Below are 14795 nucleotides of genomic sequence, written 5' to 3'. Positions count from 1 at the left end.
AGCTCTGGTCTCGTACAGCACCAACTTCTGCACAGAGCTGATGATTGGAGCCGTAGCGGGCATGGCGGGGGAAGAGGGAGGGGCTTTCCTTCAATCGGCTGCGAACCCCCAGGCCTGCTGGGGCGTCACTTCTCTCCCCTTTTGAGGAAGGCTCTGACTTCAAGAACACTACCGTCACCACGGAGAATGGGCGACAGTGAAGACCACAGGGCCGCTTCTCCAGCATAGACTGTACGCAGTCGCAAAAGAATGACAAAGGAAGAAGCGCGCATGATCACATGACAACGTTTGCGGCTGTGGCAGCCATTTTAGGTTAGGGATGACCGCTCGTTGTCACGGGGAGGAGCATAGAGTAAAAGTATTACACATGAAGTCCGATTGCGCCTAATGATAGCGTGGGATTCTATAGTGTGTGAACTGCAGCCACCAGTAAAGTGCTGGACAATCGGAGGCACCCTTCCTTCAGGATTAAGCCCCGTTGAACGCAACTACTTCTGGATCAAAATGTTTGGGATCGGGCGCACAACGGCGTGCAGCCTCATCCTATGCACTTGACAATGAGCGCCACGGAAGCCAACACCACTTAATCCTCATGAAGAGTGAATGGAAGCATCTCCAAATCAGTTATATTTTATTTCAGAATTCTGCATAAACCGCCTTAGGGTTCTTTCGAGAGCGAGAAATGGGGTACAAATGAATGCATCCCGCCAACTTGAAGGGGATTCTTCCCTTTGGCTCCCCACCCTACTTGAGGGGTTCCGAGAATTCCGACGCTTCTGAAACAGCACGCACCTCACGAGTGCTTGAGCAGGCGTTAACAGTCGAACCAGCGTGGGTTAACGTCGCAGTTATCCAGTAGTTAAACTGCCAACAATTCTGTTTTCAAACATCACGCTCGCGAAGCGGCCCAACTTCAGCTCCGTTGATTGGGTTAAACGAGCGGGGAGGTTCTAAGAGAGAGGCGGAGCGGGTGACGGTTTCCAAGGTTACGTGGGAAACACAAATCTCTGCGGAACTGTGGCGCCTCATTACACTCGCGGACCGCTCAGCTCACGGTAAGTGCTTTCTGGATGGCTCACTATCCTTCCATCCTCCACTTGCGTACTCAAGATTACTTAGTGCAGATTATCTCTAGAAGGTTAGCGGTGTTCGCGGGATGTCGTGAAAGTTTTTGCTGGAGTAATTTGTGTGATGTCAACAGACCGTTTACTAATGCGGATTAATAACCGTTTAAGAAAACTGTTTTTGGAAAGGAAAGTCTAGCTATGCCCTGGAAACTGACCAGTGGCTTTTTTGATACAGCAATATAATTTTTTAAGGTTCAAAATGCCTACATACCTGTAAATCAAGCACACTTATGAAGTACTGATTAATAATAATCTTTTCATTTGTAATGTAGGTGTAATAATGGCATCTCCTCAAGAAGAGCAGTCTTATCCCTTTGTAGATATATATGATGAAGATGAAGCTGACAAAGCGTTTCTTATGTCTAAGCCTACCTGCTTCCTCATCCTTGGAAAACCAGTAAGACAGAATTTTCAGTTTGCTTAAACTTGGACATCTCATTCCGATTTGATGTTTGAATCTTCCCGGTATCTCAGGTTCTCATCAGTAACTTTTGTCTTGCAATCACCTAATGATTATCTTCTAGTGCTATTAGCTTTAACAGATTTAAAATTTGGTTTGCGTGTTACGTGCCATCACGTTGCTTCTGAGTTAAGGCAACCCTATGACTATGAATTAATGACCTCCCCAAAATCCTATCATTAACAGCCTTGATCAGGTTTTGCAAACTGAAGGCTGTGGCTTTTATTGAGTCAATCCATCTTCTGTTGAGTCTTCCTCTTTCCCCACTGCCTTCAACTTTTCCTACCATTATTGTCTTTTCCAGTGGGTCTTGTCTTCTCCAAAGTATGAAAGCCTCACTTCGGTCCTTTTAGCTTCTAGGGAAAACTCAGGCTTGTGTTAATCTAGAACCCACTTATTAGTCTTTTTGGCAGTCCATGGTATTTGTAAATCTCTCCTCTAACACCACATTTCAAATGAATGAATTGCTCTCAGCTTTCTTCATTGTCTAGCTTTCAGATCCATGCATCTTGACCTTGGTGTCTGGTGACACTTTCTTATACTTGAGGATTTTTTCTTTTTAGAATTTTTAATTGCTTTTCACTATAAACTACAAACTACAAATTCAGAGTAGCAAGGTACATTGATAACCTATCTTGCGCTTTGGATGCTTCCTTACAAATTTATGTTTACAATATATCATTTAATTTCTAAGTAATAAGTATTCAAATAGAAAGTACAAAAATTTCTTGGTTATTGTATCGCATATGGACAATAATATAAATTATTTAAATTTTATCATAGAAAAATCTTAGATCTTCATTTGGATATCTTCTTGTCTTTGCGCTTTTTCTTCTTTTGCCAGGGGATTTTAACCTTATAAGATCTGGGGGCAGCAGCTCCCGGGTCAGAATCACAGTCAAAGATTTCACCCAGGGACACCGAAGTAGAAGAGGAGCTGTCAGTGGCTGACGCCTGATGTTCGCTATTATTTTCTGTCGCCTTCTCTTCCTCTGCTTCCTTTCTTTGTTTTGTCGGAGTTTGATGCTGCTTCAGGAATAATTCTGCTTTAGAGAGAGAGTCAATCTTTTCCTTCTTCTCTTTATAGTTGAATATAAGACCTTCTGGTAAAATCCATCGGTATTGGAAGAAATGTTGTAATGTTTCTGTATTGCTTCCTCTTCTTATGTGCTTAAGGATTTTTTCTAGTTCCCTCATGGCTGCTGTTCTGAGTCTCAGTCTCCTTCTTTTTTTTTAATATGTTTATTGGATTTTTATCCATAATAACAGACACCACTCACCACCCCAGCACAAAAACCAGAATAGACATAAAGGTAAAGGTTCCCTTGCTCGAAAGCCAGTCGAGTCCAACTCTAGGGTTGCGGTGCTCCTCTCCGTTTCAAAGCCAAAGAGCCAGCGCTGTCCAAAGATGTTTCCATGGTCATGTGGCCAGCATGACTGAACACCAAGGCGCACGGAATGCTGTTACCTTCCCATCAAAGTGGTACCTATTTATCTACTTGCAATTTCTTGCTTTCGAACTGCTAGGTTGGCAGGAGCTAGAACTAGAGACGGGAGCCCACTCCATCATGCGGCAACTTGGGTCTCGAACTGCTGAACTACTGACCTTCCACAGCCTGCAGTTCAGCGTCTTAACCACTTGAGCCACCGCAGCTCCTCAAACAGACATACACAGACACTATAACTATTTCCTCAACACATCACAGTGATTATCCAGCTTGGTTATAAATTGGTAAAAATAAAATATGTATTCCCACTATTTCAATACTAACCAACTAAAATTTCACATTACGTAGCTCAAGTTCCTCCTAGATTCATTTATCCGAGTAGTTATAAACTTCCATATATATTTTACTACTACTACTCAGTCTTCTTATTCATAAGACAATATAATTAGTTCAGAAATCACCGACTAGTTTTCTATTTAGTTCACTTATAGGTCAACGAATAAAGTTCATTCTAATTTTAAAGGGGGGTTATACATTCAATTAAAATATTCAAATATCAATCACCTACAATATTTAACTTATTCATTATAACAAAACAAGTAGAATACATATCCTTAAACAGTACAAATCCCACTAATACTTGTATTATTTTACTACTAAAGATTACCTAGCAATGAATCCCCATCTCAATTAATTTGCCAATAATAAAAAGTGTAAACAAAATTTAACATATATGAAATTATATTTTCACAACCATCCACTTCTTTCTTACAGATATAAATATTACCTAAATCCAGGGGTCGGTTGGGGCGGGGGAACGCCGTTCCCCCGGGTGAGGTGCGGGGGGCGGGGCCTGGAGCTCCCTGCTGTCGTCCGCTGGAGGTTGCTGGCTGTGGGGATGAGGCGGGGTGCACTCCGTCGATGCGGACCAGCAAGCAGTTTTCCCAGCCACTTCCCCCAAAGCCCCCAGCAGCCTGAACGCGGAGCTGCTGGGCCTGAGCGCCCAGGAGAAGAAGGAGCTGGGCCTGTGGGGACGAGGCGGGGGGCGCTCCGTCGGGGGGGGACCAGCAAGCAGTTTTCCAAGCCACCTCCCCCAAAGCCCCCAGCAGCCTGAACGCGGAGCTGCTGGGCCTGCATGCCCAGGAGAAGAAGGAGCTGGGCGCGCTGAACGACCCCTTCGCCTGCTACGTGGAGCGGGTGCAGGCGCTGGAGCACCGCAACTGGCTGCTGCTGCTGGAGGTGCTGCGCCGCCAGGAGCGTGCTCCACCGTGCCGGCCCCAGCTCTGCCAGCAAGAGGTGCGAGGCCTGTGGGCGCTGCTGGAGGCCGAGAGGGTGAGCAGGCGCGCCTGGAGGCCGAGCGCGACCGCCTGCGCCAGACCTGCGGCCAGCTACGCAAGTGCTATGCCCAGGAGGCGCGCCAGCGCCTCGACGGCAAGGAGATATTGCGCCGCATCTGCCAGGAGGCCGCTCAGGCCGCGCTAGCTGCCTGCGACGCCGAAGGGGCGGTCGTCCATCTCCCTGGCCGTTGAGCTGGCCTTCCTGCACTGCCTGCTAGCCGAGGAGCACACCGAACTGGCTGCCCAAGTCGACGCACTGCTCCAAGTTTGCCTTGGTGGCCCAGCTGGCCGGCCGCAAGCAGGAGACCGACCGCGCCATCCGCCAGGAGACCGGTAAATACAGGCGCCAGCTGCAGGCCCTCTCAGCCGAGATCGAGGCCCTCCGCGGCGCCGTTGACGCGCTGCACCAGCAGCTAGAGAGCCTCGACGGGGAGCAGAGCGCCCAGGTGGCCCGCTGCCACGTAAGGGAGCGCAGGGTTGGGCGGGGAGGCGGAGACTGATAGGGGAGAGCAGGCTGTTTCCCCGCAGGACGGACGGGCCCTCGGGGCAACCACGGGAACAGCCTCGACGGCAAGGAGATGTTGTGCCGCGTCTGCCAGGAGGCCGCTAGCTGCCTGCAACGCCGAAGGGGCGGCCGTCCGTCTCCCTGGCCGCCGAGCTGGCCTTCCTGCACTGCCTGCTGGCCGAGGAGCACACCGAGCTGGCAGCCCAAGTCGACGCACTGCTCCAAGTTTGCCTTGGTTAGGTAACTATGCTGGTTTTAATGCAACTGCAGTTACGATTTTTAAAGTCTACTGTATTGTGCTTTGTTTTTCTGAAATATTTTATTATTATATGACTAATCAATAACTTACCAAACTTTGTGATACATATGTCACTATACATTCTCTTAGCATCAATAAAGCTATTCCGAGAAGCCATTTTTCAAATCAGTATTTCCTGGTATCTGGGAGAACCGGGTTTGATTCCCCACTCCTCCAGTTGCAGCTGCTGGATGACCTTGGGCAAGCAGTAGTTCTGACAAAAACTGTCCTTGAAAGGACAGTTCTCGAAAGAGCTCTCTCAGCCCCACCTACCTCACAGGGGGTCTGTTGTGGGGAGGGGAAGGGAAAGGAGTTTGTAAGTCGCTCTGAGACTCCCGAGTGAAGGGCGGGGCATAAATCCAATTTCTTCTTCTTCTTTTTCTTCTTCTTCTTCTTAAGCCACCCTCAGATACTGATGCATGGAGATGCAGACTGGATGTGATTTTAGAACAACTATTCTAGTAGGCACTACTGATCCTTTTTATTTATTATTATTATTATATTTATTATATTATATTTCTATTATATCATTATATTTACTATATTATTATTACGAACAACTGATAACCATATTGGATGTTTGTGAAGCCAACTGGGGAAGTTTGGTAGCTCCATCATAGGTAAGACAGACTTGGCTAGCCACAAACCAGATGTTGGGGGGGGCAACTAACAATGCAGCCCCTCCTTAAAAAAAAAAATCCTATCCACCAGCTAGCACATGTTTTGGAGGCAGTTTAGAGAAGGAATGGCGAACGACCTTGCTCCATTCCTTCCAAATACTATGAATTATGACATATTTTCACCGGTTGAACTCCAGCCAGCCAGGCAAGCCGGCTCCGTCGCGCTCGCTCCCGCCCGCCCGTCAGCAGCTCCTCCTCAGCCCCTCTGCCACGCCTTCTGCCATTGGGTGGCTGCGCCCGTGCTCGCTAGGTGGTGCTGGGCGCTGGAGGGCCGGCGGGTTGGACTTGGAGCGCCTCCTCGTCCCGGGCCGCACTTTGCAGTGAGGCGGCGGAGTTCGGGGAACCGCAGTGACCACCATGAGTCGGGGAGTCCCACCGCCGGTTTTTCTGGGACCCGAGGCAGTGGAGGAGCATTTTCCCCTCCGCCAGCCTGCTCGTCCCCGCCTTGGAAGCCGCCTTGGCGGACTTCTCCAGAGGCCCCGAGGGAGGCGTTGTGCAGCCGGTGTTCACCGTGGTCCCCATCCAGAAGTACAGCAAGTGAGAGCCGGGGTGGGGGCGGCGAGGAAAGGGTGGGCAGCCTCGTCCCGAGGGGTTTTTTTTTAATGCGGCTGGGCAGGGTTGCCAACTTCTTCCACTGGCCTCGGCTCCTGTGCATTTTTAAAGAAAATCTGCAGAGATTTTCTTGCTGACTTCTGACCTGGTGCAACCACGCTCCCCAAAATAAAGACTAGACAGATTTTGTTAGTTGGCACACCTGTTTTTTGGAGGGCTCCTCCTCCTCCTCTCTCTCCGCTTCCCTACGTATTATTATTTTTTGGGAAGGCTCCTGTGCCTTGGAAGGTCATGACTGACCGGCAGGAATTCAGGAGAGCCGTTTCTTCACATCTCACCGCTTGGGTTCCTGCAGCTGTTAAAGGAGCAGGCACCTTGCTAGGAAAAGCTGTTGGTGGTTTCTCCATACTCCACTCATGGGTTACCCTTTGCTGATAAGAACTGGGGCATATCTGTTTAGTGGTTCACAGCTCTTTTTTTAAAGGTTTCATAGAGGGGGTGTGGCCTTATGACACACTTCCGGTGATGTCAGGGGGTGTGGCATATGCTAATGAGTTATGCTAATGAGTTCCCCTAGCTCTTTTTCTACGAAATGACCCCTGCCTAAATCTCAATATCGAACTCAGGTTTGCCCATAAAAGCTATATCATTTTAACTTCTCTTTCTCCATACCATATAACCACCTACAAAGGAAAAGGAGTAGAAAAGAGGAAGAAAATTATTAAGAAGAAAGGAGTGAGGAAGGAAAGAGAGAGAGAAAAAACCCAAACCCCCCCCCCCCCAATATTTTTAGAGTATCAAGCAGTGGAGAAACTTATTGGCATCCAACTAATGAAAAGCATCCCATTACAATAACACCATATTTCATTTCCTTTTTACATCAGCCATTTATATCAAACAAGCAAATTACATTAGGCATAACTTTTTGTATCTTTTTCTTCCCCCATCCCTCCATAGCCTCTTTCCTCTTTTCATTCTATTCTAGATGTCTTGAATCCTTGTATTCCTGTGGTTCCAATTCCAAATTGATTTTTCCATATTCCCTTAAGTCAAGCTTTAGTCTTTTGAAAACCTTATGCTTCTTTATTCCTTCCTTTAATTTTTTCCCCCCTGTTGGCTTCTTCTTTTTTCCCCGAGAAGGATTTACCAGAGGTTTTTTTATCACTCCTTGGTTCCAGCTTTTTTTGTTCCTCCAAAGAGCTGTTACAAACTTTTATATCCTGGTCTTTCTCTTCATTAAGATCCAGCGACTCCATTTCTTCATTCCAACATTTCAACATATATAAACTTTAAATAAACACGTTCATAGGTATTTCCATGGTCTTTGCTTTTTAACGTTCTTTTAATATGCTGTGCACCCAGCTCTTGAGAAACAACAATTCTTTCAGCAGAAATAGTAATAGTAACTGTCTCTTACCCCCATCCAGCTTCGTCACTCTCTGTTCCCAAATATATTTTGCGGCCGTTGTTTTTTTCTTCAAAAGGGGTAATATCCACGGGGGTTATAATAATCAGTCCTTCTTAGTTTCAACTTAAGTCTGCATAGAATAAGCTCTTCACTGTGATGTGTCGAATATAATTCAAAAGTAGAAATTTTTAAACGGCTGGTCGCTGTTACGCAGGAACATGGCAACCATGTCCCTGCTCTTCAAATGCTCCCGCTTCGAGGCGAAGTCTGTCTCACCCCCATCTTTGCTAGAGACAGGGGGGACTGGAAAAAGCCTCCTGCCACTTGGTCTCCCTCTGAGAAACCAAGCGGAGCCCATCCAAAACCCGGGAGGGCTCCAAAAAGAACGTAAGAAAATCGGGCGGCCTGGGAGCTCCCGGGAGCCGCCCATCACAGCGCTGAACCGGAACCAAGTCTCCTGATTTCTTGGCTGCACTCTCCCTTTTGGTTGATGAATGAGCCAAAGAATAGAAAATCTTTACAATTTCAGGTTGTTCATTGTCAACTTTAAAACTGTATAATTCCTCAATAGTCATTAATTTTTTCTTCTTGATGCTTAGCTGTAATCCTGTTGTGACACTTTCTTTTTCAACCTTCATCAGCAGTCATTTCAAGTCTGCCAGTAATAAATTATCTGCATATCTCAAACCGTTAACATTCCTTCCACCAAATTTCACTCCACCTTCATCTAAATCTAATCCAGTTACCCTTATGATATGTTCTGCATATAGAGCAAATAGAAATGGAGGTAAAATACATCCTTGTCTGGTACCTTTGCCAGTTGGAAACCATGCTGATTCTCCATATTCTAACAGCAGCCTCTTGGCCAGAGTACAGATTGTGCATCAAAACAGTCAGATGCTGTGACACACCCATTTCTTTTAAAACCATCCATAGCTTTTCATGATCCACACAGTTGAAAGCTTTGCTGTAATCTATAAGGCACAAACCTAAAGTTTAATAACCCACAATTAAAAGATGGGAGCTTACAAAAGACAGAACAGATATGCCAGCTGTTTCCTTTGTACAATAAAATTGATTTTTAAAAAGATAACTTTTTATTTATTCTTGCACCCATTTCCATTTCTATTCTTGCACCCATTTCCATTGCCAAACATACAAACAGCAACTATAAAATGCATTCTTGCACCTAAAGGTAGCAGGTAGTTTACATCACTCTGTAGAAAAAGTTGGAAGGGACCTCTGCATGATGTCTTCTCAACACCATTACTGTAAAATATGGTGTGATACATGATGTTATTCTTTGTCATTTGGAGGGCTTTGGTGAGAGATAGACTGCAATAGTGCAGGAACTTGTCATACCTGGAGGAAGAAAGGCATGCTATATTGTATGCTGTGGTGGTGGCAGTGAGGACAAGCTGTTACATGGAGGCCAATTCCACATGCCTCCATTGACCCTTATTTCCAGATAGTCTTACTTGAAAGTGTCTCCTTGATTTCAGAACAATTGACTTTCAAATAAGTGTTTTTTTGTTCCCAGCCATCCATCTTGATCTCGAGCATGTTATACTTAGACAGTTTTTTTGATTTCTGTAGTATCAGGTTATTATATATTCTCGTATTTTGAACCCTTGAGAATCTTCTTTACTAATAACTGGGTGACATTTCTTAGAAATAATGTGATGATGGCATTGTAGAACTTTGTGTTTGTCTGTGTCTCAATGCTAAACATAGGTGTGATCCAGCAAGCCCAGCAAGGTACACATTGACAGGTGGAGGTTTTTTTCACTGTAGGCTGCTGCTGAAATCTTGTGAGTTTCAAAAGAAGCTTGCAGAATGGAGTACAGGGCTGCTTTGCTGAAGTAAATCCAAAAGCTGAGCTGCAGTGCACATCTAGAGAACAGTGGGATGAGGAAAACTAAGGTGCATACAGACATACATAAAATAGATACTAGCATAGTGTTTTCCCCAGTTTTTTTATTGATCCCATTTTCTCTGTTATTCTCCAAATAACAAAACCTGTTGCCATAGCAAATGCTGTATTCTTGTTTGTTGGCCTTTCTTTTATTCGTCTAAAAAGTGTCTTCCTTTTATTTGTCTAAAAAGTGCTGTATGTGTAATTGTGAATTGAAATAATCATACAATGTCTGTTCCAGGATGTTACTTATGCCCAGTCAATGAGTACTACAGCATCCACTGGCAACATTTGTTTCCTTTGAGCTTGATCCTCAATAGACAGCTGAAGACCTGGAACAACAATGTGGAAACTGCCAGTTTCCAGTGTGGAGTGCCTTCTGTGATGATGTGCATTTTGCTTAGACAACAGGGTGACCATCACTAGCAGGGAAAAATTGCTTCAGTTTTTTCTTTTCTTTCCAGGATGAATATGACAGAGAAGAAAAAATCGGATTACTTTTGTTATTTTGGCTTCTAGGGTTAGCAAGTTTAAAAGCATCCAACTTTCTTCTGCTTTGAAAGTCACCAAGGACAATCCAGGCACAATTCAGTTTATCATAAAATATGGAAAATATATTGTGTAATATACTAAGATAAAAATGCATGATTACTGACTTCATGGAATCTAGCCTAAATAAATTTTCTAAGTGCCATTACACTTAAGTTCAGTACGTCAATCTGTGTGTTTGCAACCAAGATTTGTTATTCTTGATGTATGGAAAAATCATTGCAGTTTAAACTGTGGGTTTTTTTCCGTTTTAAGGGAATTGGGAAGAAAACGCTAGCTACAAAAATAGCACAGATTTGGAAATGCACACTCATAGATGGTAACTATTATGCTCATTTGTTATCATTTTATGCTATGCCTTTTTATATGCTTACTAAAATTCCAGTGGTGTCTGTTGAAGTCTAAAAACACACCTACAGAAGCAGAATCAAAGCTATTGTACTGGAGAAGTACATGTTTTATTTGTCAGTCATAAGCATTTGTGGATAATGTCACTATCATAACCATCATGTGACCATAATGTCATGACAAGATGCACACTTTTGAAATAAAGACTTTGATAAAGTTTCAATATTTCCTATGTCACATGATTGCTTACATGCCCTTTACAACAATAACCAAAGAAAGTGCATTTTACTCCTTACATAAAATGCCTTGCCAAGTAAAGATTTGTTGAATAGACAAAAACTCCTCCTTGAATGTAGCAAAGGTCCCACCAGTATACTTATCTCTCCCTTATAATAAAGCAGTAGTGAGGACCAACGTTCTAAAATGCCCGCTGTGGCGATTTCATGTTTATCTCTGTGTGTGTGGCTTTAAAAGTTTGGTTTGCATGGCTGTGTGATGATAATCTAGAATGCTGGACTCAGACAAGTGATATGATTGGTGAGTGACAGAGATGGGGAGGGGTTTTGGAATGGATGCTGTGTGGATGATTTGAATGTCTATCAGGAGTGACAGAGTTTAGACAGTTAGGCAGACAGTTGATGTTCAGTTAAGCAGTTGGAGTTCTGATTTCTGTGAGAGAAGCAGAAAGTCAGTTAAGTTCTGTCTCTGAGTGGAAGGAGACATCCCTGTGTGGGAAGGATTTGGTTCTGTGTGTGAAAAGAGTGACATTTAGTTCTGTGTTATAGGAGTTACAATTAAAAGCTGAGAGTCTAGGAAAAAGTACAGTGAAAAGTGTTACAAAGTTGCTTGAAACCTCCCTGTCAGAAAAGGAGAAGCTTGTGAAAGACACCAAGCATTTGTTCAAATCATTCCCAGTACTGTTTACATTGTTTACCTTTGTATTTATGCTTTAAATAAATCCTATTTCCTTCAAGTATACCAGCTCAGTAAAGATTCCTTCCTCAGACCACATAGACCTTCATGAAAGCCCAGACCCTCGGTATACCTACCCAGTGAGAAATATTATAGAAAAAGGTTTGGAACTCCAACATAGACATAACAGGCTGCAATCTGATTTTATCTGGTGAAAATACAAAGGAAATAGAAGCTTGTTAAATGTGTTTGCCAAACTATAAGGGTCATTAATCATAGTAGTTATTTTTTTTCATCGTAGGAAGAAATGTGGAAATATTTTTGAATGACCATATTAGCATCTGAGTTTTTCAAGTATATGTGACAGTCAAATCAATGGATGTGACGACCCCTTAACTGGGGAGGTCTGGTTTCCCTTTAAAAGTGTTCTTTATGTTTTTCTCTACTGGGTAATCCGGCTGCCACCAGGAAATTTATAAGGCTTTCCAAACCTTTATAATATAATATCTATCACTGGGTAGGTAAGTCGAGGGTTTAGGCATTCACGAGGGACTATGTGTTTCCTGGGAAGAATTTCTTTCAGAGCTGGTATCTTAAATAAAAGTAGATTTATTGATATTTCACACACTTTTCTCCCCACTGTCAGGGATCTGGGCATGTAACTTTGTAACACTTTTTTAAGTCCATATAATCTTTACTGTTTCCTAGGCACTCAGCTTCAGCTTATAATTGTTTCAACACAGAACTGCTTGTCACTTTCTTTCAGACACAGCACTTAAGTCTCATATCACACACAAGAAGGTCTCTCCTTCAGACCCCAGAACTAAACTCATCCCACACAGGGATGCTTCACTCTTCTCATACACAGAACTTCTGCTTCTGTGCTTCTCTCACAGAAATCAGAACTTAACTTCTTAACTGAACATCAACTGTCATATCTCTAACTGACACTCTTGACTGACATATCTGCTCATCCACACAGAATCAGTTCCAAAACCCCTCCCCCTCTCTGTTACTCACCAATCACAACACTTGCTTGTTTCCACTACTCTAGACTATCATACAGCCATGCATCCAAACTTTTAAAGACACACACACAGATTTAAACATGAAATCGTTACAATGGGTATTCCAATAGGATGGCAAATTCTGCATATATTTAGAATTCTGGTCTGGTATTGCTCTGCATTGCTGAACAGATCAGGGAGGCATTGGGAGGAGGATGCCATTGTTGCAGCATCTCTTGCTGCTGAGAAGTGATTAAGGGAGACATGCATTCTCATGGGGTGTAACTAGTTAATTCAACATCACCTCAACAGAGGCAGGACCAAGGACTGCATTAGGCATTGACATGTTTGTATACCTACCAAACCCACCCAGATATGCTGTGTTACCTCCCATTGGCCAATAGGAGAAATGCCTAGAAGCTGTGGAAAAAACAGAGGGCAATAGAATCACATTCTTCTGTTTCCTCCAAGCATCTCTCCCAAATAACCAAGAGGCTGCTGCAGTATTTATTTCTTTTTATTATTCTTTTTGCTCCTTTTAGACCTGCTGATACCAATGGGGATAAAAGAAGTCATAAAAGGTAAAGGTAAAGGTCCCCTTGCTCGAAAGCCAGTCGAATCCGACTCTAGGGTTGCGGTGCTCATCTCCGTTTCAAAGCCGAAGACCCACCGCTGTCTGAAGACGTTTCCGTGGTCATGTGACCGGCATGACTAAACACCAAGGCGCACGGAACACTGTTACCTTCCCACCGAAGTGGTCCCTATTTCTCTACTTGCAATTTCTTGCTTTCGAACTGCTAGGTTGGCAGGAGCTGGAACTAGAGACAGGAGCTCACCCCGTCTTGCGGCACCCAGGTCTCGAACTGCTGAACTACTGACCTTCCACAGATGCAGTTCTGCGTCTTAACCACTTGAGCCACCGCAGCTCCAAAAGAAGTCATACTTCACCACATAATCATTATTGGGCTGGAAAAGGATCCATCATAGGTGATGGTGATGATGGGAGAGAAAGCAACCACTATTGGGTGGGAAATGTGTCTTTGATGTGGGGCAGGGAAGAGAAGAGAGTTGCAATACACACAAAACATGTTGTGCTGCAGAGTCCATGGAAGCCAGCAGCTAACCTTGGGCAGAGCATAATTGCCCAGGGGGTCTCATGCTTTGGGGATAGTTAATTTACTTAGGTCTTCAGATGGGAACAAAGAATTTGCTCACCCACTTAGGCCTTACTTGGTATCAGCAGGATTCTGAGTAGAAGGCTGATACTATGAGGAAGCATGGCAAATTAACCAGTTTGTTTCCTAAAGAGTTATTCTGCCCCTCCTTTTTATGATGATTTCTGGATGATTACATGCATTTGCAAGACTGGGATCTTTGTGCTTTTTGATTGCAATTTTTTTTTCATTCAGTCTAAGAGAAGTAACTTAAACAGTTTTGATATTAACAGTTGTCTCTGCAAACCTTGGTATGCTTGTATCTGTATTTTTTTAGAAAAAACATGGGAGCCCTCTGGTGGCTAAAACAGTATTTCCATTTTTGTGAAAATTAAATACTTAATAGGATTGTTTTAGATCAGTTTGATCACATTTGGACTCAGGTAAAGTTACAGTGTTAAACTACATTAATGTCTTTCTGTTAATTCAGATCTGGATTAGTGCATTCTGTTTTAGCGAAGAACACTAATATCTAGGCTAAAATACGTGCGGTCTCTCAGAAAGCTGTTTTATTAGTTATTTATTCATTGTATTGTATTTAATATTTTTATAGTCTGCTATTCTACTTAACTGTTAAGGTTGGGTAAAACCCTGTTAATTGACCAACGAGTTGCCCTGAACAGTTCCTAAGTTGCCTAACCGTGGAAGGGCAGTTCCACTCCTGCAAAAGGAGAGGGATCATTATTACCAGTTCTTCCTTCCAGTGCTCCTTGTAAGCTGAGTTAGTGTGAGCTAGCTCACAGTTTTTTAGCCTCCGGCTCACACATTTTTGTCTTAGCTTAGGAAGGATGGCTCCAGAGCAAACTAATTTATGTAGTAGCCAAATCTCTCGCTCACAACTTTAATGCCAGTAGCTCACAAAATAGAATTTTTGCTCCCAAGACTCCACAGCGTAGAGGGAACATTGCTTCCTTTCCTGTGTAGCATCCTTCACTGTTCCTGAGTTTTCCAAGCCTCAAATGTGGCTTCTGGGGAGTACGCAGGGCTGCAGCAGCAGGAAGGAAGAGGGAATGCTGTGTTTCACAAGCAGAGCAT

The 14795-nt window shown here is 43.8% G+C and overlaps 1 protein-coding gene across 1 annotated transcript in view; it reads left to right on the top strand.

Annotated features, from left to right (window-relative positions):
* Positions 1 to 1407: 1407 nt before the first annotated feature.
* LOC107120833 (adenylate kinase 9-like) overlaps positions 1408 to 14795 on the top strand; it is a gene marked incomplete at its 3' end in the record, with an annotated part of 42294 nt that continues 28906 nt past the window's right edge. The window contains exons 1-2 of the mRNA XM_015423604.1: positions 1408 to 1524; positions 10535 to 10598. Coding sequence (XP_015279090.1) covers positions 1408 to 1524; positions 10535 to 10598 — 181 coding nt within the window. The remainder of the gene's footprint in view (positions 1525 to 10534; positions 10599 to 14795) is intronic.

The sequence above is a fragment of the Gekko japonicus genome, unplaced genomic scaffold (genome assembly GCF_001447785.1).
Source record: "Gekko japonicus isolate JY-2015 unplaced genomic scaffold, Gekko_japonicus_V1.1 scaffold4509, whole genome shotgun sequence".
Lineage (NCBI taxonomy): Eukaryota > Metazoa > Chordata > Lepidosauria > Squamata > Gekkonidae > Gekko > Gekko japonicus.
Note: the sequence above shows the minus strand (reverse complement) of the source record. Positions and strands in the feature narration are given on the sequence as shown.